The sequence below is a fragment of the Bubalus kerabau genome, chromosome 13 (assembly GCF_029407905.1).
Source record: "Bubalus kerabau isolate K-KA32 ecotype Philippines breed swamp buffalo chromosome 13, PCC_UOA_SB_1v2, whole genome shotgun sequence".
NCBI classification, from domain to species: Eukaryota; Metazoa; Chordata; class Mammalia; order Artiodactyla; family Bovidae; genus Bubalus; species Bubalus kerabau.
Genome location: NC_073636.1, coordinates 36,422,230 through 36,447,054, shown reverse-complemented (window position 1 = coordinate 36,447,054; position 24,825 = coordinate 36,422,230). Strand labels below are relative to the sequence as shown.

Here is a 24,825-nt window from a genome sequence, read left to right as displayed (position 1 = left end):
CCACACCTTTCTGCTTATGGGATCTTAGTTCCCCAACCAAGGGTTGGAAACCATGCCTTCAGCAGTGAAAGTGCAGAGTCCTAACCACTGGACCACCAGGACATTCCTCCTCACTTCTTTTTTTAAGTTGGTAGTTTTGCTAAGTGTTGTAGATGAATCTGTCTCATAGAATGTGGAATCTAGTCCCTATCAAAAAGCTCCTGTTTCTGAAAATAGCTGTCCTCCTAAAGGCTGATATTTTCTCTGGATTCTATTAAAGTCTTAGACTCGTGTGTCTTGATGCTTATGGTTTTTAATTGTTATGTTGTGCCCTCTGAAAACACTTAACAACAGACCTAAAAGCTATCTAACATGTCATTTGTTCAGAGGTTAAGCGCTTTAGTACTAATTATCACTTTTTTTTGAATTTTCATTGATACGAAGAATAACACTAAAGTGAATTCCTGTGTCTTAAACACAAGAGAGATCAGTAGATTTCATTTCTGATATATCTTAGGCTTATAAAGGACTCTGCCTAACATGTCTGTTACCACATCTTTAGTGTGGCACTATTGTTTCATAGATTTACATCTTGCTCAAGAACGTATGCAAATAAATGTCAGGGCATCTAACCCAGGCTTCTTACAGAACTACTCTGGGGATCATTTCAGTTGGTAAGATTGGCCATTCTTTCCTTCATTATTGCAACATTTATGGAGATTTCCATGGGATTCTCAACTCATAGGGTATAAATGTGGTGTTCTCTAGGCCATATTACTAGTTCTCTTTCACTTGCATGCAACTGTAAAGCTGAGTTTTTAAAAATAGTTTTTAAGTTTACACCTGAAAAGTACAAATTTTGGTGTAGATTTGAGATTTTCTTTTTAAAAGTCTTAATTTGGATTTTTTTTCTTTTTAACTGAATGTGTTGGGGTCCCCAGATCACCCCCCAGGCTTGGTGATTGTCTTAAGAGGAGTCACAGGACCTAACATTCATTACCACGGCTTTGTCTTAATAACTGCGAAAGAACACAAAGTGACGTCGGCAAAGGGAAAAGGCATGTGGTGCAAAGTCTGGAGGACACCAGGTGCAGGCTTCTGAGAGTCTTGGCCCAGCAGAGAGACACAGCACACCCTTCATTCCTCCAGCAGCGGATTGTGACAACACTGGTGAAATGTTGTGGACTGTGGAAGCTTATTAGAGATTTGGTACCCAAGGTTTTTATTGGATTTGGATTCTTATGCAGGCATCTCTGCCTGATTTGAACCAGAAGTCTGGATTCCCAGTAGGAAAGCAGGTATTCAGCATAAACCATATCGTCTGCAGAAAGGCTTAGGCACAGTGAACCACTCTTAACAGTTGCTGTTGTGGGAACCCTCCTGAACAGTCATTGTGCTAGCCGAGGACCAACTGTGCAAGCAGACTTTTCTAAGAATAGCAATCTCAGGCTGGCATGTTAACATCCCTGTACACGGAGCTTATCCTTGACTGATTGCTTCTTTCGATTGTGTTTGGTCTTAAAATGTTTATTGAAGAATTTATTTACTGTATTTTTTAAAAAGTTGAGGATGTTTTACATACTATCCAACAAGGTACATTTAAACAAGTAGATGAAGAAACCACTAGACATCTTAAGCAGCAGTCTTGTTTTGTTGGGAAATTTTCCTCTCTTGTATCCCTTACATTTTCCTAGGTACATATCTTTTGTCATATCATTAGCTTTATTGGGTCTCTGAGTCTGCTTCTAGCTTCCCCAATAATCTGTGTTCTAGCCAACGTTAAATCTTGGTTATTCCCTTTCCTCTTGCCTTGCTGTACTCATTCTGAGCTCATAATGCTTGTTTTTTACATTACGCTATGCAAGTCTCCTACCTGTCACCTTTCCAATGGAACAGACTTCTTGCTCCACTTCTAAATTCTTAGAATCTGCTGACCATTCCAGTTGAGTATGTGAAACCTTAGGTTGTCTTCTGTCCTAATCCACCTTACCCATTTGGAAGCATACCTTGGGGAGATTGCCATTTTGGTTCCAGACCATTTCAGTCAAGTGAATATTGCAATAAAGTGAGACACAAGTTTTTTTATTTCCCAGTGCATGTAAAAGTTTATACTATACTATAGACTGTTAAGTGTGTAACAGCATTATGTCTTAAAAAATGTACATACCTTAAGTCCAGTACTTTGGCCACCTGATGGAAAGACCCGACTCATTGGAAAAGACCCTGATACGGGGAAAGATTGAAGGGAAAAGGAGAAGGGGACAGCAGAGGATGAGATGGTTAGAGAGCATCACTGACTTTGGTGGACATGATTTGCATAAACTCCAGAATGATAGTAGGGATAGGGGAGCCTGGCATGCTGCAGTCCATGGAGTTGCAAAGAGTCAGACACACCTAAGCGACTGAACAACCACCTTAATTTTAAAATACTTTTATTACTAAAAAAGAATGCTATTTTGTGAGCCTTCAGGAATCCTAATCTTAAGGTCTTGCCTCTATGTTGATGGCTGCTGACAGATTGGGGTGGTGATTACTGAAGGCTGGGCTGGCTGTGGCAATTTCTTTAAGACAGTGCAGTTTGCCGGCTTGGCTCTTTTTTTCACAAATGTTTCTCTAGCATGCAGTCCTGGTTGATAGCATTTTGTGTCTTTCAAAATTGGAGTCAGTGATTTCCAAGCCTGCTGTTGCTTTTACCAGTCAAATTTTTGTAATATTCTCAATCCTTTGTCATTGCAAACAGTCTTCACAACATCTTTACCAGCAGTAGCTTTGCTCTTTAGAAACCTCTTTATTCATCCATGGGAAGCAGCTCCTCATCCATTCAGGTTTTATCATGAGATGCAGCAGTTCAGCCCCATCTGCAGCTCCACTTCTAGTTGTCTTGCTGTTTCCACCACATCTGCAGTTCCTTCCTCCACTGAAGTCTTGACAAGTCTCAGAGTCACCTGTGAGGGTTGGAATGCGCTTCTTCCATACTCCTGTTAATGCTGATATTTTGACCTCTTAACGTGCATGAATCATAAATGTTCTTGCTGGCATCTAGAATGATGAATTCTTTCCAGAGGGTATTTAATTTACTTTACCTAGGTCAGTCAGACTCATGTCTATGGCAATTATAACTTTATGAAATGTATTTCTGAAAAAGAACAGGAAGTTGAAATGACTCCTTGAACCATGGGCTTGCACAGTAGATGTTAGCAGGCATGAAAACAACATGAATCTTGTATGTTTCCGTAAAGCTCTTGGATGACCAGGCAAATTGTCAGTTAGCCCTAGTACTTTGAGAGGAGTCTTTTTTCTTAACAGTGGGCTGAAAACATGTTGTAAACAGATGTGCTGTCATCCAGGCTTTGTTCTATTTATAGGCAGAGAAGATTTAGCATAGTTCTTAAGGGCCCTGGGATTTTCAGGTGGTAAATGAGCATTGGCTTCAACTTCAAGTCACCAGCTGCCTTAGTTCCTGAGAGAGTCAGCCTGTTCTTTTAAGCTTTGATGCCAGGCATTGACGTCTTCTCTCTGTGAAAGTAATAGAAGGCTGTTTCAATCTATGTTGAAAAATTTGTTGTTTAGTGTAGCCACCTTCATGAATGTAAGATTTTAGCTTGATCTCCTGGTGACTTGCTGCAATTTCTACATCAGCACTTGTGGCTTCACTTTGATGTTAGAGAGGCAACTTCTTTGCTTCAGCCTCAGGATCCAACCTCTTGGCCTCAGACTTTTCGCTGCAGTTTTCCTCACCTCTCTCAGCCTTCATAGAATTGAAGAGTGTGTGTGCTCTGCACTAGGCTTTGGCTTAGGGGAATGTTGTGGCTAGTATGTATGATCTTTTCTCCATCTGAACTCAAACTTTATCAACATCAGCAGTAATGCTGTTGTGCTTTCTTCGTGTGTTCACCGGAGTAGCACTTTTAATTTTCCTGCAGGAACTTTCCTCCTGCATTCACATTGGCTAACTGTTGGGTGCAAGAGGCCCAATTTGCTTTCTGTCTTGGCTTTCAGCCTGCCTTCCCCAGTAAGCTTAACCATGTCTAGCTTTTCAGTTAAAGTGAGAGAGATGTGACTCTTCCTTTCACTTGAGCACATAGAGGCCTTTGTAGGGTTATTAACTGGCCTAATTTCAATACTGCGTGTCTCAGGGAAAATGACAGCCCATGGAGAAGGGGAGACATGGGGGAGCAGTCAGAACACACACATTTATCATTTAGGCTTGCCATCTTGTGTGGGTGTCGTTTGTGGTGTTTCAAAACAAATTCAGTAGTAAATCAAAGATCACTCTCCACGGATTGCTGTAACAAAGATAATCACAGTGAACAAATTTGAAATGTTATGAGAATTAACCAAAATGTGACACAGAGATAAGTGAACCAGTGCTGTTGGAAAATAGCACTGATAGATGTAAGATTGACACAAACCTTCAATTTGTACGAAACTCAGTATCTGAAGTTTAGTAAAGCAAAGCCCAATAAAACAGAGGTAGGTCTGTAGTTCTTGTTGATTGAAATAGTTAATTCTTACTAAATTATTCTTATAACCACCCTGATTCTGACTGCTAATTAATTTCCAGGGCCACTGGACCATCTAAATTGCTCTTCCTGCTTCCAGCTTTTGTTCATTATCTTGTAGCCCCCATACCACTTGCTAGTTCATTTTTTGGGACAAGGAGTAGGTGGGAAGTTGAATTATGTTACCTTTATGATGAAAAATTGATGGAATGAAACTGAAATACTAACAGTTAGACTTTGGTAGTGGAGCTTTTTGTATTACTAATCAAGTCTGGATTTTTAGATCTTGGCTTTTCTTAAGATAAAACTGGCATCCCTGATGGTCATGGTTCATAAAATTCATGAGTTACTTTAAAGCAACTGTCCTGTTGTGAGGAGATATGATGTCATTTTCATCATCTTGAAAGCAAGCACCTTTCCTGAAACTTAACTTTTGAAAACTTTATACTGTTTTAGTTAAAATTTGTCAAAACTTTAAAAAGCAAGTGTGGAAACTGTTTAAGAAGTTGAAAAGTAATTGCAAAAACTTAGTAGATAATTGAGGCTTCCCTAGTGGCTCAGATGGTAAAGAATCTACCTGCAATACAGGAAACCCGGGTTTGATCTCTGGGTTGGGTAGATCCCCTGGGGAAGGGAATGGCAACTCAGCCCACTATTCTTGCCTGGAGAATTCCATGGACAGTGGATAATTGGGTAATTGTCACTTTTGTTCTCTCATTAGTGGAACTTTTGGCCTTTTTTCTATGTATGTTGTGTCTTTAATACAACTTTTAATTAAAAAAAAAAACCTACAGTTTGCTAGAAATGATTAAAAATTCAGGTTTACAATGATGAATTAGTGATATATCTGTAGTATGACAGAAGCCCAGTATAAACATCAGCTATGACTTACTTAAAATTGTCTTTGCTTTTTATTTTTTAAAGGGACCAGTTACTCTCCCCAAGAAAATTCACACAACCACAGTGCTCTTCATAGTTCAAATTCACATTCTTCTAATCCAAGCAATAATCCAAGCAAAACTTCAGATGCAGTAAGTATATAAACGTTTGCAGTTTTGTTTTTTGAATATATTGCAAAATTTTTAAAAATCAATGTTGATCTTAAAGTACCTGAACTAATGAGCTAGCTTTAATATTGAAACTGAGGATAGTCTGAATATGCCATCTTGATATTGTTTCATTAACATTCTTTTGTGGAGCAAAATTTACTGTTGTGATACTTGAGATACAAAGAACTTCAGATTATGAAACTTGTGTTTTGACTTGAGCTTTTTTTTCCCATCTTTAAACTTTTGTTTTTAAAATCTATAAGTTGAGTATCTACTATATATTATATACCCTATAAAACATTAGTGATAACAGAGGTCTCAGTCCTGAAAGGCATGAAACCCAGTGAGGGACTGTAGGTTTTTCTAAAAATGAAGTAATTGTTAATGAAGTAGTTTGAACTTTTTAAAGTTAGGATTCAAATGAAAGTTCAATACATTCATGCAAAAATAAGATTTCAAGTTTCCAAGCAGATGCTAGATTTTTTATGTATAGAACAAAAAAAAAACGGAGACTGACTGTAGGTCCGTAAACCATTAGATCAGTACATGTTGAGGTCCTGGGGGAGCCCTCAAGAGGGGACTGAGCCTGGATGAAGAGGCTGTGCTGGCCAACAGGCTGACTGTAATCCATGTAGTGGAAGAGATCTGGAATTCGTGTAGCATGGAAAGGAACAGCACCTACAAAGACATAGAAGTGTGAAAAAGCACTTTGTTTGGAGAACACAGGTTTTGCTGGTGTGGAGAAATGGTAGGAGTTCAGGTTACAGAGAGAATGGGGTCAGACACACAGCGTTTTCTGCTTCCCAGGGATCATGGACTGTACGTGAAGGTAGTGGAGAGCTCCTCAAGGGCCTAGTCAGGGAAGTGCTATATTTGCAATTTAAAAACCATCAGATAGCAATGTGGAAAATCCATTACACGAAGGACAAAAGGACAACTAACTGAAAGGCCAGGGAAGTATTGGTTGAATCCTGCAGCCATTGCCTTGGTTATTCAGGTGGTTTTCGTACCTTAAGTGGTATTGAAAACTCTTGGGGTTTATTATTTTTTGTTTCTTGCTGAATCAGTGTTATTAGTACATTTCCAGAGAAAATTGGGACATCAATAATTTTCATAAAAAACACTGTGCTTAGTTTTAAGTATTAGGTTCTATTCATGAAAACAAATCATACTGGTTATTGCAGCACAGAGAATTTCAAACACAGAAAACAAAAAGTAGCATAGATAGTGATTACCCTTGGGGACTGGAAACAAAAGGAAGAGGTTGGGGGTTATCAGAACCTAATGGCTCAGAGGAGGAGCCCAGCACAGTTCTCTGAGGGATATAATGAAAGTTTCTGATTCTGGATTGAGAGCTAGAAACTGGGATCCGCTGTGGCTGCTTTCTCCTGCCCTTCAGTCCTCTAATATCTGGTATTGGCAGACTCTTAACAGAAAGCCAGCTGGCTAAATAGAAAGTAATTTGCATTGTCCCAGCCTTAGCATCACAGAACATAGAAGGATGGTATTGAGATCCAGACAGCAGCTTGATAAACTTTCACAGGTGTTATCATCACACTGCTTCTGCTGAATCATTTTCACTAAGAAATATACTCAATATTTTACAATGAGTATCCATTTTTGTAAAAAATAGCCCCATTAATTTAACAGTCTAGCACTAACCTCATGTTCCCTTCATCACTGACTATTTAGATTTCGTATTCATCTGCTGTTAGGACAGAGGCGGGCCATGGGGACATTGTTTTGGCGAAAAAAAATTCTTTATTCAGGAAAAATGGTTTCTGATTATCTTGATTTTCAGGAAATAGATTGGCATAATGAAATCAGCATAAATAATGGGTATCAGAAAGTTTGCAACATCCAGATTCTAAAGGGTGTCAGGGGATTTCAGTATGTGAGTGGCAACAGAACAGGGATTAAATGTCATGTGTTTTTAGAATCAAGGTTCCCCTTGCTGTAAATTTCAACTCTGGGTATATAATTAACCTTCAAGTGGTAGTCTTTTTCATCATAATGTACCCAGTGGGCATGGCATTTTTTTTACAAACTGATTTTAATGTTACCTGAGAAGCTGGCTTTTGAACATTAGCAGTCTGAAGTAATCTGAAGGTTACTTTCAAACTATGTCTTAAAATCACTTCTAATGGACTTTTTTTTTGAGTAGTAAAGTAAAATATAAAATCACCATTCATTAATATTTTTGTAATGAAAGAGATGCATCGATGAATATTAGGTAGCCCAGGTTTAAAAAAAAAAGATTATTTTAACCCAGGTTAAATCAAATATCTTATATTTGTCAATTATACCTCAGTAAAGTGGAAAATAATACAATGGGAAAAACATTTAACACCTGCTTTTGCATATCAGCATTTAAATAATTTCCCTGTTTCTTTAAAGGTTTCTTCCTTAACCTGTTTTGGGGATAGAAATAGGGTGGAGAAGATGAACTTAAATTACTAGTATGTGATTGTAATGCTGTACCCTGGAGCACATTTTGTTAAGTAAGATATTAACTTGTACTAACCTAGGATTTGATAGACCCGTGCTCTTCAAGCTTCTCGTCTGTGAACTTTTAACTCACTGTCCTGCAGGTTGTGCCACAATGGAAATTAGTTGTCATTAAATACACTCTTTAGTTGAGCTATGGTATATGTTTGTTTTTTAAAACAAGACCTTGGGCTCGGGAAGCAGTGTGTTGATGCAAGCTCCTTGTCTCCTCCACGATAGGTCACAGTTTGCATAACCATCACTTTTGAAGAGCACTGGCTTAGACCTTTCTGTTCTACTCTGTGTCCTCTGTCAGCCTTTAGACCAAATCCCCTTCAACCTCTTTAGACCGAACTAGTAAATTTCATGTAATCACCTGCCCAGCAAACCAAATCTTGCAAATACATCCATAGAGGGCTTTATTAGCATAATAATTTAGATCTAGGGGGTGGTAGATGGTAGAGAAGAACCCTTTTGAATTTTGCCTTCTGGATCGGGTTCCTGCAGCCTGGTGAAGCCTTCTCCTGGCTAGAGTCGGGTGGGGTGTTGAGAATTGACTCTCCCCTGATCTCTAGAGATTTGGAAACACTGGGCTGATTTCTAGCAGCTTCACAATTTTGAAATAGCCTGAGAGCAGAATCTGCAGTGTTTCTTCAGCTATGCTCAAAATTGTTGTGACATTTCCAAAATTGGTGTTGATTTAGTGGAAATAATAGGTACCCGGAAACCTGAGTTTTGGTCTTTTCTTCTATCACTCATTAGTTTTGTGATGTATGGACATGTTCTCTCAGCTTGTTCCTATGTGCTGAACTCAAGCTGAATACGCAGTGCATAAGAATTCATTTCCTGAAGTGTTCAAATTGTGTCCCTCTGCACAGTGGTGAGCAAGGAAGAAGGATGAACTCCCAAAGTATAACCCTTGCTTCATTTTAATCTCAAAGCTCCTTGGTAAACAGCTATCAATAAATTCATGTAATACTAGGATTTCTACCAGATTTCCTGGAGCCAGTGCAGGCAATTAAACATTACATTGTTGATATTAGTTCCATGAGAACTGGGCCTTTCAGGTAATTTTTAATTTCATGATAATTTTATAGTGTCTATGAAATGACCAGTAAGAGACTGTATCTGAGAACTAAGACAGACCAATTTTAGTTCTGGGAAAATGAGTGCTGCTGATGATCCTGTATGTTGTGTGAGACAAGTTCAGTTAATACTTGACATGTCTTGTGTATTGTGAAGCTGGAGCAAATTCATAGCTTTAATATCCTGTGTTTATACTGAAGCTTTCTTGTGTATGCTTTTATCCCCCACTAAGTAACAGAGAATACAAGCAGGTTGTTCTCTGTTACACTGATTACTGTTGTGCCTTAAAGTGTTCAGAACTGATGTGCTTTCATGCCATCAAATCAGTCAGTTGAGTGGATTCTCTGTGTGACTAGACTTCAGCAGTTAAAATTGTGTTAATGGGGGTTTTGTAATGCTTTTCTAAGGTCAGTATGATACTAATTTCATGTCTTTCTTCTTGTACCTAGTAAAGATACCGAACTGTTTAATTTGATACTTTGTAGAGTGTTCCATTGTTACAGTTGAAGGTTTTCTTAGACTAAGAGCTCCTTAAGTGTACATGTAGACGATTCCATCTCAGATGAGGGCACCTTTGTCTCAGGTCTTTTCCCCTATGTGTGCTTATAAAACCATTTACATTCTTGATATATCAAATGATTAAATTACATTAACATTTTCTAATTTTTTTTAAGCCTTACGATTCTGCAGATGACTGGTCTGAGCATATTAGCTCTTCTGGGAAAAAATACTACTATAATTGTCGAACAGAAGTTTCACAATGGGAAAAACCAAAAGAGTGGCTTGAAAGGTATTTGTGCTTAATTGAACAGTATTTATCATTCTCGATTCTACAGGCTAACATCTTAGGGTGCTAAACATTCTACATTTAGGTTTCTTAGTGTGCTCTTCATCACTTCTCTACTTAATTGAAATGTTGACCATTGTCTGTGTTTTCCATAATTTCTCTTAAAAAACCAAAAAACTAGGACAGATGAGCAGCTGTCCACAAGGTCCTTGTAAACAGTATATTTAATTTTAAAACATATTGATCTACATTTATTCATCTTTTCTATAATTTGTATTTGAAATCTTCATCTTGTAGGACAGTGTTTCCGTCATGTAGAATGTAGAATTATTGTTATCGTGTTGAGCTGTGGGGTTCATGGCATGTAAATAATCAGTGTAATGTTGCCGTCAGTGAGAAGCATTACTGTTGTTGCTGTGTCCCAGGTCCCACACCAGTTACATGACATCACTGCCTTGTTCTTTGATGTTCAGTGTACTCTTTCCTTAAGCATTTGACCAGAATGTTGTGTAGATGCATTGTATCTGTTGTAATTTTTATGGGTTTATTTTTTATTTTTAGAGAACAGAGACAAAAAGAAGCAAACAAGATGGCAGTTAATAGCTTCCCAAAAGATAGAGATTACAGAAGAGAGGTGATGCAAGCAACAGCCACTAGTGGGTTTGCCAGTGGAAGTAAGTATTAATTTTTTTCTTTGAACTAATGTAGTGTTTGAAATATTCCAGTAGTTTACGGATATATGTGCATCGCCACTTATAATGTAAAATAGTTAGAAACATAACAGGTTTTTCTTTTATGCTGGATCTGTCCTTGTAACCTACATTATTTTGTTTCTTGAAAAGGGAAAGAGTATATAATAGTACATAGTAGAATGAATACACCTGTGTATTCATCACTACTCATAATGGCTATGATGCCACTGAGTTGGTTAAAAAGTAAAATTTCATGTTGTGGATTGACTTCTTAAAACAGGAGCTGCCGCAACACCCCCCCCCCCCATTTAAACTGGACACTGCAAACCTTCCTGGATTTCAATCTAATAATTAAATCAAAGGTACACAGATAGTGACATGAAATGCTTGTTTTTGTGTTGCCAGTGAGAAAACTTGTTTACCCTTGTATCTGGAAATGGTTTCATAATGATCATAGATCTGTGTGCTATCTTGGTACTGTGGGCATACCTTCATGTTCTCTTAAGGTCAAATTTTGTCCACGTTGAACAATATGGGTAACATAAATTTATTTTTTTTAATTCAAGTAAAGTTTGAATTTAAAGATTTTACCACATATGTTCTATTCCCAGTGACTTGTCTTGCCCAGAATAAAATTTAAATGCCACATAGAATTCTTAGGCTCTTTATCAAGTTTTGAGAATTTTAAGATGTGTTTTGGAAATTCTTAGACTTAAGCATATTTGAGTTCTCATTCTGTAACTCAAAAAAGTAGGGATATATTTGGTCCCAATAAAGGATATTGAACTTTTGATGGGAAAAATTAACGGTGAAACAGATAATATAGTTCTGTAGGGCTGAATGTTTAAAATGTGTTTCTGGAAACATTAAATTTGTTATTAAATTGTACTTGAGTTTTAGAAAATAAAAATGGTTTAGGGTACTCTAAGAAATTAAGAATATTGTATTTTGATACAGAAGACTTTGGTTGTAGTCTCATTTTACTTAAGTAACTGACTTTTGGTGAATAACTAAAACTGAGTGGCTTTTCCTTCCAGATTAAAAAAATACATGTGCCCAGCTTGTGGTCCTCTTGAATAAATTATGGGTATCCAGGAAGAGTGGCTAGTTGGGTGTAAAGATAACATACTTTAGTTATTAGGGCAGCCCTCTCCACATAAGAGGCTGGTGATTCCCAGAGAGGAAAAGATTACCGTCTAGTGTGTCTGTTCCTCCAAAATAACCTAGGCACTTGTCCTCTCTTGCAGGTAATTAGAGATCTGATAGAAACATTGATAGAAGTGAAAATACAAGTTTTGTCTGCTTAAAAAATATCTTTAAGAAAATAAAACCATAGTTGTATTTTTAAATTATCTCTGTCTTGTTTTTACTTTCGGAAGTGAAGTCAGTTTTTCTTCTTTATGATTTCAGAAGTTAGACGTGTTTGTTACTAAAAATGAAAGAGGGAAAATATTTTAATCTCATGATTCAGGAACACCTGGAGACATAAACTTTTTTTCTAGCTGCATATAATAGTATATAAAAACTACATGTGTATGTATTTTATATCAAAATCAGATTATGTTACTGTTCTTAACCTTTTCTACTCAATAATGTTTCAAGGATATAGGACTTCCCAGTCGATCCAGTGGTTAAGACTTGTGCTTCCACTGCAGGGAGCAGGGGTTTGATCGCTGGTTGAAACTATGATTCTGCATGACTTAAGGCACTGCCAAAAAAAAAAATTTTTTTTTTTTTTTTTCCAAACATATGTTTGCTTGTCATTTTATAATTTAACTTTTATTATGTTGACTGCATGCTGTTCCCTTTTTTGGACATGCTCATGTCCGGTAGATAATCCTCTGTCTGTGGAGACTGGTATGGTTTTCAGCTTTTTCCTACAGTAAACAGTGCTGCTATTCCTGTGTTTGCCCACTTACCTGATAACTTAGTTAAATTCCTAGAAGTCTAGAGGAGGAGAGTGGGTCTGTGTTTGTGTTGAAATGTAGTCATATATTACACTTTTTGAGTTTTAAGTAATGTTTGAGAAAGGGTTTTAGCTGTATTGCTGCTTCTACTTCTGCTTCTACTTCTACTAAGCCTTTGAAGTACTTTGTCTGCCAAAAACTGCTGGGAGAGTTTCCTCTGTGTCTGGTACATTGGTATGCATGTAAGGTAGCACTTAAAGCTTTGTTCTTCCTAACAGCCCACTAAAGAGGTGTGGAGCAGGGAGCAGGGAGCAGGGAGCAGGAGGATTGGGAACACTTTACATGTAAAGAGAGAAAGGTAGAAGAAAGGATTTTTAAGAGCATTTTGGGGTTTTGGTTTTTTTGGCAGTGTTGCAAATAATCCACAATTTGACACTGAAGTTGTATAGGTGAAATTTTAAATTTGATATCGCTGCTACTGTAATTGCACTGATGTGGTTGTATTGTGTTTTGTTTGATTTTTAATCTTTAATCTATGCCTCGTAGAGTGATTGCTCTGTGGTTAGAGAAACTTTACCTTGGTATTCAACGGTGACACTACTGACATTCTGGATCAGGTCATTCTTGGTGGATTCTGTCCTCTGTTGTAGAATGTAGAGCTTGTTCCCACCTCCACACATAAGATCCCAGTGGCACTCCTCTCCTCGCCCCAGTTGTGACAACCGTGTTTCCAGACACTTGCTTAGTGTTCCTGTTGTGGGGATGTGCAGATCAAGTCACTTTAACCGTGTTTCGTCTTGAGTTGTGAGTAATAGAAAGCTGTTGGGGCCATAGCATTCTCATTTGCTATGATTTTGCTGCTGTGTCCCCCCCTCACCCCCAAAGTTTACACATGTAAGAAGTATCTTTAATTTTCATCTGAATACTTAATACATTTTGGCTGTAGTCATACAGAACAAAGGGCATTTCCTTCATGAGGAAGGTGACAAGGTTGATGGGAATTGGGCATGTTTTGTTTTTGTTTTTTTTTAAACTGTTAAATCTATCTCTAAAAGCTTGTGGTAGTGTTATTTTCAGGAAGAAACTCTAGAATAAACTTTTAAGTTGTATATGCACTCAAATTGATAGTTTACTGATAAGTTAATATCATGGAGCAGATGTTTGTGATCTGCTGTGGCAGCTCAGTCTTTTTCTGGTACAGTAATAAATTCATCTTTTGTAACCCCGATTTTCATTAAGTCTTCAAGTCAGAAGACCTTGTTTTGATAATGACTAAAGTTGTTTTTTTTTTTTCCACAGTATCCAGTACTATACCCAGTACCTTTTGTTTGGCTATAATGTTAGAAGGTGTACATTGCCAACTTGAAAACTGACTTGTAGTTTAAGCATACTTCCTTCTTTGTGCTCTTGTGGCCTCTAGACTTGGAGGAACCATGAATTGGAAAAAAATAACACTGCATTCAACAGGGAGGGCATCCTTTGGTAATCACGTGCTTGAATCTTAAGATGTTTTTCTGCATGGAAGTTGCTTTAATCCTTTAGTTACTGGGGAGACTATTGTAATTTAGGCTGGAGAATTTTTGATAAATATAAATTTTCTTTTAACTGTGATTGTTCAGATTTTCCTTCTTTTGTACTTATTTTGCAGAAGCAAAAGTATTTTGAGTTTAAAATTTATTTTTGTGGCTTTAAGTTGGAAGAGAATCTGTTTTTAACATACCTAAGTATATTTTTCTGACTTTGCTGCAGATGTAGGGCTTCTATTTTCAGATAGCATTATCTATACCTTGATTTTATAACTAACTCTGGTATTTGTTAGCATTTTTAAAATATGAGTTGATTCACTTACTGAATGCAGAGTTCTTCACAAATTCAGCCATCCCTAAATGAGGTTGTTTTAGCCCTAGTACCAACAACTTTAGAGCCCACTAGTTAGCTGCTTCAGTATTCAGAAAAATCAGGCTAACAAAGTAATAATTCTTTGCAGTTGAACCACTGTGGATGATACAGTCAATTATTAGAGCCAAGATCCATATTTTAAAAGAATGGATCATTTGCTTTTTCTGTTTTTAAAATATTTTTTTTTGAGTAAAATGTTATAAATCCATATATTGATCTTTAAAAAAATGTTCTGTTTGAACTATGGTGTGGTTCTAAAGAATCCCCCAAAACTAGTAGCCCACTTGAAATCTGAGTATAGAATTAATATTTATAGTCGATCTGAAATTCCTCTTCCAGTATTTGGATGTTTATATGCTAGTGGTAAAACTGCAGACACTAACTGGGCTTGCAGTTTTATAGAAAAGATGTAAGTACAAGTATGTTGCTAAATTAGCTGATGTTAAAGACAGGATTCTAACGTAATCTTTTTTCTTCCCCCTTCCGTCATTCCGACATCTCTTTTTCCGAACTCTGAACTAAAGTGGAAGACAAGCATTCCAGTGATGCCAGTAGTTTGCTCCCACAGAATATTTTGTCTCAGACAAGCAGACACAATGACAGAGACTACAGACTGCCAAGAGCAGAGACTCACAGTAGTTCTACGCCAGTACAGCACCCCATCAAACCAGTGGTTCATCCAACTGCTACCCCAAGCACTGTTCCTTCTAGTCCATTTACGCTACAGTCTGATCACCAGCCAAAGAAATCATTTGATGCTAATGGAGCATCTACTTTATCAAAACTGCCTACACCCACATCTTCTGTCCCTGCTCAGAGAACAGAAAGAAAAGGTATGCCGTTATTACTAGATGCTGCACGTTGAACTGTAGTGTGAGTTTCTGATTATATGACATGATTTCCGCCAGCTTCAGTGAGACTCTGAATTATAAATTCGTTTAAAAAGTCTTTTAGAATGTTACTGCATAGATTAGATCTTGAGTTAGCTGTAATTAGTTTTTTTCTCTTTATTTTTAATCATGGAGCCTCAGAACTGGTTTTGCATTTAACACTTTGAAGTCAAGTGCTTAATTTATAACAGTAATGGATAAAACAACTTACTAAAGCTAAATGAGTGTCCCATCACACTTGTATACAAGTAATTTTGGGTGTTTTGTGATAATTGCCTTCATGATTTACTCTAGAAATTGTCTCAGTATTCACTTAAAATTTAATACGAAGAGAGACATTTAAAAACTTGTCATTTTTCACATAACACGCAACTGTTGGTTTCAGTTTGTGAATTAGACAGCTGAGTTATGGGCCATAAGATAGGGAGTCTTATGTCTGAATTAGGACTTAGTTGAAAGAAGAGGTTAAAATTTGCAACCCAAATTCCAGCTCTGTGCTAATAACCATAGAATGTTCAAAAAAGTTAGAAAAAAAATTGGGAGATGATGGATAATGGGAAGCACGGTGATGGGATAAGCATATTTGTATAGGCCAGTCACAGTCCCAGACTTAACACTGTTTTATGAAACTAAGGAAATTTAAAGGCATTAAGTAAACAGATCACTCTAATGACTAGACTCATTAGCAGATTAGCATCGGTAAACCGTTGAGGAATTTTTCTTTCGTTTGGGTTTAGGAGATGTGACATGGACCTATTAAGTGTTTAAGCTTTTACTGTAATATCTGGCCCACTGTTTCACACTGACTTAATTTGTTGACAAAGGATTTAAGTATTTGGGTTTCTTTCGCTTCTAGTTTCTTCTCCTTTTATGTATGTTGTTTGAACTTCCCCTGTAGCAGTTTTTACATATTATTAAACCATGCTTTATCATATAGTGCATAGTACATAAGCAGGGTATTCCAAATGTTGTCAAATTCCCCAAAGATGGTGTATCAGAATTCATTGTACAAGTTGTATTTGCCCTGATGCAGAACTAAATTTCCAAGAGAATTTCTAAGAGAATTTCTAAGAAAATATGATTTAATGCATTAATTGTTAGTTAGTAGTACTTTCTAAAGGAAGTTTGGTTTTCCAGTTTTGTCAGTTTTATTTTGGTTACAGAACATTTTATTTTTAAAAGCCTTTCTCAGTTTGAAAAAAAAATCCTTTGGCCTTAAAAAAGATCTTTGGTATTTATCTCATTTTACCTCTTGTTCATTTAACAGCCTTTTTTTCAGCTCTTACCTTCATCTTGGAATTCTTTTCTTCCCTGACTTCTAGAATACTGCTGCTCTTTAATTTCCCCACTCTTCTCTTCTTGCTCCTTAAATGTCAATAGAGTTTAGTCTCTTACTGTGTTACTTTTCTTTTTCCTTCCCCCCTAACATGTTCTCATTTGCTGGCTGGCAATTCTTAGGACTACTTTGTCTACATAAGTAACTCCCAAATCTTTATTTCTAACTCACACACATGTCTGCTTCTTTATCTAAGTAGTTGGTATCCAGAAGTTAATGTGTACCAAATGCCTTCCTTTCCCCTAATTTGTAGGATCTCAGCGATAACACTATCCTCCCAACTACTCCGTGTTCTTTAACATTCTTGCCCTTCTACCCTTACCCATCCATCAACAACTCTTGGATTCTTCCAGATTTTATTCGTGTATGTCCTTCCTCTTGCTACTGCCACTGCCATGAGACTCAGATCATGGCTCTTGAAATAACCTCTGATAACTGCTGTGCTCTGGTAACTGTGTGTGTGTGATAACTGATAACTGTGATAACTTCTACCCAGTCTGTGCACTTAGCATTGACATCATTATACTGGGTTGTGTTCTTTCTTGGCTTAAAGTTTTCTAGTGGTTTTATCCAAAGGATCAAAGTTCATACTCCTCAGTAAGACAATAGCAAGTCCTTGACAGTCTGATTGCATCTGTCTTAACTAGCTTGATCTCCAGTATTTTACTCTTACATTCCCTATATAATTCATCTGCTAAAAACTTATACTTCTTTTTAGATCACATTATGCTCTTTCATGGTTTGATCATTTGCAGAAAAGGATATATTCTTTGCTCCATTTCTATTCTCTTGAACTCAGGACTTTTTTTTTTTCAGAGCCAGCTATGATGTCCTTCTGTTCTCAGTGTCAGTTAACCTCTCAAACACTTTTCTTTTGGTCTGTTATTGCACTTACCACTTTATTATTTTAGTTCCTTCAATTAGACTGTCCTATGTAGGGTTAGACATTATGATTTATTGCTTTTTGGACTTTTTTCACTCCCTGCCCTCCTTCAAAGCACCATTCCTGAGAAACTTAACATAATAAAAAGTAAACTATACCTAGTTTGGTGCTAAATATTTTGATTACATTTTATTCTTTAAAACAACATTGTGAGGAAAAGAATTGTCTGTTAGCTATGAAAAGCTTGAACATTGCTGAAGTCTAAACGTATTGTGTAAGATGCGGTTTCTCCAAAATCCATGTTCTTTCCATAAAATTGTACGTCATGAAACAGATTACAAGTCAGTTCATGTTTAAATTCTATACAGTGTCTTTGCTGATCACAAACTTTATGTGAGAATTTTACATATAGTTTTAAGCTTCTAGAAAGCAACCTGATTACCTTGGAATTGCCTGTGTGTATAAGGAAAATATTTCCCCTTGCATGTGAATTGAAACAATATTATTCCCTTAAATAAATTGTGTAACAATTAGGATCTTTTCAGATTGTTTTCCAGTTAGTCTAAATTTGTAAAAAGGTCCATTAATTTGAAATACTTTTTTTTCCCTCAATTGAGACATCTGTGTTATTTCAGTTAAGCTTCCTGTTGACTCTTCTCATCAACATAGTGATTTCCTTGTTTGGATTTTCCTTAACAAATGATTAAGAGGTTGATGGTTCATGTAAGATGGGTCTTGGTCTTAAGTGCTAATAGTGTAACTAAGCTGTATTTTAAGGGTGTCCGCAATAGAATGCTTTAATAAAGAATACAAGACCAGGATCTCTGTCCTGACCACTTCTATATCCCTAGAATAGGCAGTCGGTATTTGTGATATGTGAATAAATAACTGAAAGAATGGTAATGCGCTGTTGAGGGCTGGGCAAGCACCTGCCTTGGTCATGGTTTAAAAATGTATTTGGAGAAGAAGTGTTACATATGTTGTGATCTAATTAAAGAAACCAGAAATAGATTTAGATCTATGTAATGCCAGTGTATCTTCCATTAAAAAGAACGTAAGGCAAATCAGTCTGTGCTTGCTTGAGGGATAGAAGTGTGGAGGACCTATGAAGCTGTTTGGTTTTGCAGAGAAGAATAATTCTAGTGTTAGGTAGAGTGAAACAAGGGTATCAGGTTACCTCCTTATAGATTTATATCTTTGTTATAGTAACATTTGAACATCTGTTGGCAAAATTACTTTATTGGACAACAAAGTACAGAGAAACCCTGTGCTTAAAAAATGCTGAATTTTTACAGATTGGTAGCCCGTTGAACATTCTAAACTGGTCCTGACTCCACCCTCCTTTCCAGATTTGTGAAATGATAAAATAGGCAGGAGACATGGGTCCTTGTTTTTTGATTTGGCCAAACAAATGCCAATGTCAGAAGATATTAAAATTTCTTATTTAATAATTTTGAGTTATAGTTTATTAAAATAAGTTTGAAAAGTAAACAGTAGCTGCAGAAGCAGACCTAGTCAGTGGCCTTAAGTAATTTCTCAGAAAATTTAGCATGTCTACAGTCAGTCACATGCTGGTTCTATAGACTTGTGTCTCAGCTGGTAAAGAATCCCCTTGCAATGCGAGAGACCTGGGTTCGAACTCTGGGTTGGGAAGATCCCCTGGAGAAGGGAGAGGCTACCCACTCCCATATTCTGGCCTAGAGAATTAATGGATTGTATAGTCCACAGGGTCGCAAAGTGTCGGACATAACTGAGCGACTTTGACTTTCTATAGGCTTAATCTAATAAGAAAGGGATTAGTCATTCTTAATATGAGGTATAAGTTAGTCACCTAAACTTCCTTTTTGTGTTCGATGATGATTGTCGACTGGGTGAAGTTAAAATGAACTCAAAGACTTTCCAGTGTATGTTAAGGCAGTAAGCCCACAGAGGAGGTCATAACTGGTTTTAAGTGGGCCACCATTCAGCCCTTCCTTGCTTTGCTTTAAACTACTTTTAGGGTTACTAAATATTCATATAAAATTAGACCAATTGGCCATAGAGATACTCAGATATTTGAATAACTGGGGACATTAATGGGGAGGGGTGGTTAGTCTGATTTAGTCAGTGAGTTTACTAAAATTATGTTAATAAAGATGGCATTTTGAATAGTGGGACAGAGGGAATACTGGTGGTGAAAGAATATTAGAAAATATTTGTTTATAACTTGAGAGTCAAGGAAGATCTTTTAAATCAGACTCAAAACACATTTGCCTTAAAAAGTTCATAAAACTCTTTGACAGAGATACAAGAAACAAAGGTTGAAAGCAAATACTGAATTAAGAGAAAATATTTGGAACATATTTAAAACATAGTACGTTAAAGGATACATTAAGAATTCATCAAAGCAGTATGAAAAAAACAATCAGTTGAAAAATGAGCAAAGGATATGAACCAGCAATTATAGAAGAGGAATTTTAAATTGCCTGTCTTGCTTTAGAATAGTTAGAAAAATTTACTCAAAATGGGACAAAGGCCTTAACTTAGGAGATAAAAGCTATAAACCTCTTAGAAGAAAACAAGGTAAAATCTTTATGACAATGGATTTAGTGCTGAGATCTTGGATATGACACTGAAAGCACTGGCAACAGAAGAAAAAATAGATAAATTGGACTTCATCAAAATTAAAAACTGCCTCAAAGGAGGCTCTAGAGTGAAAAGACCACCCATGGAATGGGAGGAAGCATTTGTTAAGTCACATCTGATCAGGGGTTAATATCCTGAATATACAGTCGTATGACTCAACAAGAAAGTGAACAGCCCAGTTCAGAAATGGGCTGCTGCTGCTACTGCTAAGTCGCTTCAGTCATGTCCGACTCTGTGCAACCCCATAGACGGCAGCCCATCAGGCTCCGCCATCCCTGGGATTCTCCAGGCAGGAACACTGGAGTGGGTGGCCATTTCCTCCTGGGCAAAGGAGTTCAAGACATTTTTCCAGAGAACATAATCTAATGGCCAGTAAGCACATAAAAAGGTGTTCAGCATCATTAGTCAACAGGGAAAGCAAATCAGACCACAGTGAAATATCACTTTATACACATTGAAACACAGCCGCTGTGGAATACAGTTTGGCAGTTCCTCAACGGGTGAAACATAAAATTACCGTAGGATCCTCCAGTGATTCTTGCTTAAGTGTAATCAGGAGAATTGAAAGCCATGGAATCAAATGGATATTTATACACCAAGGATCACAACAGTGCTGTTCACAATAGCCAAATGGTGGAAACAATCCTAGGGTAAACAAAATGTGATATATATATATATATATATATACACACATGCAGTATTACTCAGCCTTAGAAAGTAGTAAGAGTGTGATACACACTGCAGCACGAATACACACTGCAGCATGGATGAACTTTTAAAACCTTACGCTCAGCAACACAAAAGGACAACTATTGTGATCCAGTTCTATGAGGTACCCCAAATGGACAAATTCATGAACACAAACTAGAGCTGTGCCTCCTTAGGGTTTGTGAGATGGGGAGCTATTATTTAATTGTTTGAGCATTTGTTTGGAAAGATGAAAAAGTTCTGCAGGTGAAATTACGATGGTTGTGTGTCAGTGTGAATATACTTAATACTACTGGATTGTAAACCCAGAAATTGTTAAAATGATTAGTTGTATGTTGTATATTTTATCAGCATGAAAGTTCAAAAGAAAGATTACCAATTTGGTATTGGAAATTAAAATATTGTTTTCACTCTTAAGATTAATGACAGTTGGTAAAAGTGTGTAAGATGATTATTGTGGAGGTCACTTAAGTAAAATCTGTTAAGCTTTAAAGTAGGTTTGTCCTTTGTATTATCAGAGATTTCCCTGATTGAATTAAAAACCAAGTTGCAAAAGCATAATTGTTATAAAACATCAATACCATACTTATTTTTATGTACATTTTAAATGCTTAGAAAAGTTATGCACAGACATAAGATTTAAAATTATGAATTATAAAATAAGGAAAGTCACAGATTATATACCAGGTGTTGTTACCTAGCTATTTCATGGGTTTTTTTTCCTTACTATACTTGTACACACTTTGTTTTCCCTTATTTCTCCATGTTGAACCCCGCTGTGTAACCGTTCCTACACAGTGAAACATGCAGGCTGCCCTCGTTGCATCAGTTGTTGGAGCTTTGTTCCTGTGTCCTGTTCAGTATTATTGCAGCAACTGTCAGAACATTGTAGGAAATTGTTTAGTAATGTAGTCAGTATCTTTTATTCTTTAAGTGCAGTATCTCTTTAGAGATCTTTTTGCAGATTGAGGAGTTATTTGGCATACCAGAAAAATATGGGTCAGAAAATTTTGACTTTAATATATGCTGTCATGAGTATTTTGAAAGGGTATCTATAATTAGAAGAGGTGAGTGGATATTACTTAAGCCTTGAAAAGTTAGGTTACATTTAGAAAAGTTGATAACATTTCTATGTGAATGGTCTAGTCTTTGGTAGATTACTCCCTCTACTGGTAAAAATTGGAAATATAAATGATTAATTCATAAAGAGACAGTTTTATCAAAGTGAATATATCCAATTTATTTTTTTTTATGTCCAATTTAAAATCAAAGGGTAACATACTTATTTCATGGCTCATAGTAATTACTTGGTTAGAGAATTACAAATGATTGAAATATCAGTTACAAAAGTAACAGTTCATTTTCAATTTGAAATATGGTAGGATGACATTGCTACATTTCCTTAAAAAAGTCAGACACACACACAAAATAAAAATTTTGTTTCCTTTTGTTTTAAAATTAAATATCTTTTTTTTTTTCATAACCAACAAGGTGTGGCAGAATCACCCATAGAACTCTTGCAAGTTTACCATATTCTTGGACTTCCCCACCCCCATTCTGTTCTTTAGAACTGGGGTGGAGCTCTGGTATCTTTTTTTTGTTTTTAAACTTCATGAGTAATTCTGCTAAAGTCATTCTCAAAATCAAACCTTTTAAAAAGATAATTTCTGGCCTTTAGAGAGCTAAAATTAGATACCATTGCTTTGCCAACAACTGAAAAAAATAGGCTTAAAGCAACCTAAAAAATTAATGCTTGGAATCCAAGCTGAAAAGTTTCTTATTTAAAGAATGAGACTAGAGGCTGATGTTAAAAAGCAGAACAACTTTTTGAAGTGGCTTTGTAATGTAAAATGCTGCATTGATTTTCTTACTTAAATTCCTTATTTGTCTTTATTTTTTAAGATTCGAATTAAGTCTAAAGTTATATTTGTTTCTAAGATTACACAGTATTACTTGACTTTATGAAAAATAACATAAAGCAAGCTGGTCATTGTCTGCTTTATCAGTTGTTTTTGGAGATCTTAGGCTTTTCTCCCCCGCTTTAAGGTTTGAACCTGGGAAGGTTCACGTGTTTATGTGGAAGAGGACCACACACACTTGAACCTGCGCCTTTCTTGCCGAGTCAGGCATCAGTCAAGAAACATGTGATGCCATTTTGGTGTTCGATCCCATTTTGCTACCAGAGCTACAGAGATAAATACAACAAACTTCTTTTCCTGAAAGAGTCCTTTTTCTGCTAAAAGGGAGAGATAATAAGCTACCTAATAGAAGATGCTGAGTAATACCTGTGCCTAGGGCATTCCAAACGTAGAGGAGCGGCACCCAACCAATAGCTTTCTTCTGTATTTTAGTGATAAGACTACCTTTCAGGGTAGCAGTTTGTTTTCATGATCATGTATGATCTTTTGTTCTCAGTTATACTTCGAGATTGAGGCAAGTAATATTAAATATGTTAAAGATGTACTTTGGGAGGACATTTGTATAGGTGTGTCTTTTAGGAAGAGTAGGGTGAGTGGAGCTGTTTAAAAAAGTGTGAACATATAGCATGCTGGAAAGTAGCATGTTAAAGACCTACCTGGAAAAAGCATTTTAGCTTTCTTGTCTTTGATCATGCCCCTTCTTCATTATTTCTTCATGTTTGTGCTAAATTTTGTTTTGATTTTGTTTCCTTTTGTTTTAAAGTTAAATATCTTCTTTTTCATAACCAACAAGGGGTGGCAGAATCACCCATAGAACTCTTGCAAGTTTACCATATTCTTGTACTTCCCCACCCCCATTCTGTTCTTTAGAACTGGGGTGGAGCTCTGGTATCTTTTTTTTGTTTTTAAACTTCATGAGTAATTCTGCTAAAGTCATTCTCAAAATCAAACCTTTTAAAAAGAGAATTTCTGGCCTTTAGAGATGTTACTTGCTGAAGGTTCCTATAAATACTGAGTGGTGTCAACTGGTTTCCATACTGTTCATCAATAATCTCTTAAAAAACTGTGAAAGACATGTATCCATAGGATAAACAAACATTTATTTACATTATTACATTATCTCTGTGAGAGTGATATGTATTAGTTTTCTGTTTTGGAGTGTTCTTCTTTTCCTAGAATGAGGAATAACACTGAAGAATTTTCGAGCCCCTGTTAATTTTTCCAGTCTGGATTTAGCAGCACTATAACAAATGTGGAATACCTTCTCCAACTCCTGTCCTTGAAGGCAGAAGAAAACTTAAGTAAAAGCAACAAAAGGGTCATTTCGGAGGGATATAAGTACTGACTTAATTGTTCATAAAGGAAGTAAAAATAGAACTTGTTTCATTCTAAACATCATTAAGATATTTAAACTGTTTATTCCTTAAGCTGAACTTAAGGTATAATGATCTGGAGAAAACGGGTGCTATTGTCTAGAATTGCCTCATGAAATGTAGTAACTTTTCGCAAGAAAGATCTTACTTCCTACAAGTTTCTTTGTACTTGTTTATGATTCCAAACAAATGTTTGAAAGCAAAGCTGAACATGGTAAGCAGTCTGCTGAGACTTACAGACCCTCCTTTAAAATGTGTGCTTTGTAAAATGAAAATATCTGTCTTACAAAAATGAAGATGTGGAGACCGAAATGGATCATAAGAGATCAGCACATACATGAAATGTACTGAAAGCAGCTCTGAGTCTGTATTTTAGAGAGCTATTGTCCCTAGTTCTTTTGACCATTACAGCAGTGTTGTTAAAAGGCTGGTAGAGGAGGTTTGGTTTTTTCTTATTTTGCAATAAGCTTGCTATTAATTCCCAACTTCCTTGGGGCCATGAAGATTAACAAATGTTTAGTTCCTAGAATTGGAATTAAAGATTTGTACTTACTAGGTAGCAATGTGATATTCAAATACAGTGTTCCTGAAACTTTTATATACCATAGTAGCAGTCTTAATTCAGTTGTATAATGTATATGAGCTTGAAAATCTTAAGGAAATGGGTTTATAGGGGGAATTAAAACAGCCTTTCTGCCAGGAT

The 24,825-nt window shown here is 36.5% G+C and overlaps 1 protein-coding gene across 6 annotated transcripts in view; it reads left to right on the top strand.

Moving 5' to 3' along the window:
* Positions 1 to 24,825, top strand: part of WAC (WW domain containing adaptor with coiled-coil) — a 78,727-nt gene that overhangs the window by 38,705 nt on the left and 15,197 nt on the right. For 4 of the 6 annotated variants that reach the window (XM_055544016.1, XM_055544017.1, XM_055544015.1 and 1 more), the window contains exons 4-7: positions 5,406 to 5,512; positions 9,778 to 9,893; positions 10,452 to 10,564; positions 14,913 to 15,221. In XM_055544016.1, the coding sequence (XP_055399991.1) occupies positions 5,406 to 5,512; positions 9,778 to 9,893; positions 10,452 to 10,564; positions 14,913 to 15,221 (645 nt within the window). The remainder of the gene's footprint in view (positions 1 to 5,405; positions 5,513 to 9,777; positions 9,894 to 10,451; positions 10,565 to 14,912; positions 15,222 to 24,825) is intronic. The other 2 variants (XM_055544020.1, XM_055544019.1) reach the window with 1 other exon arrangement.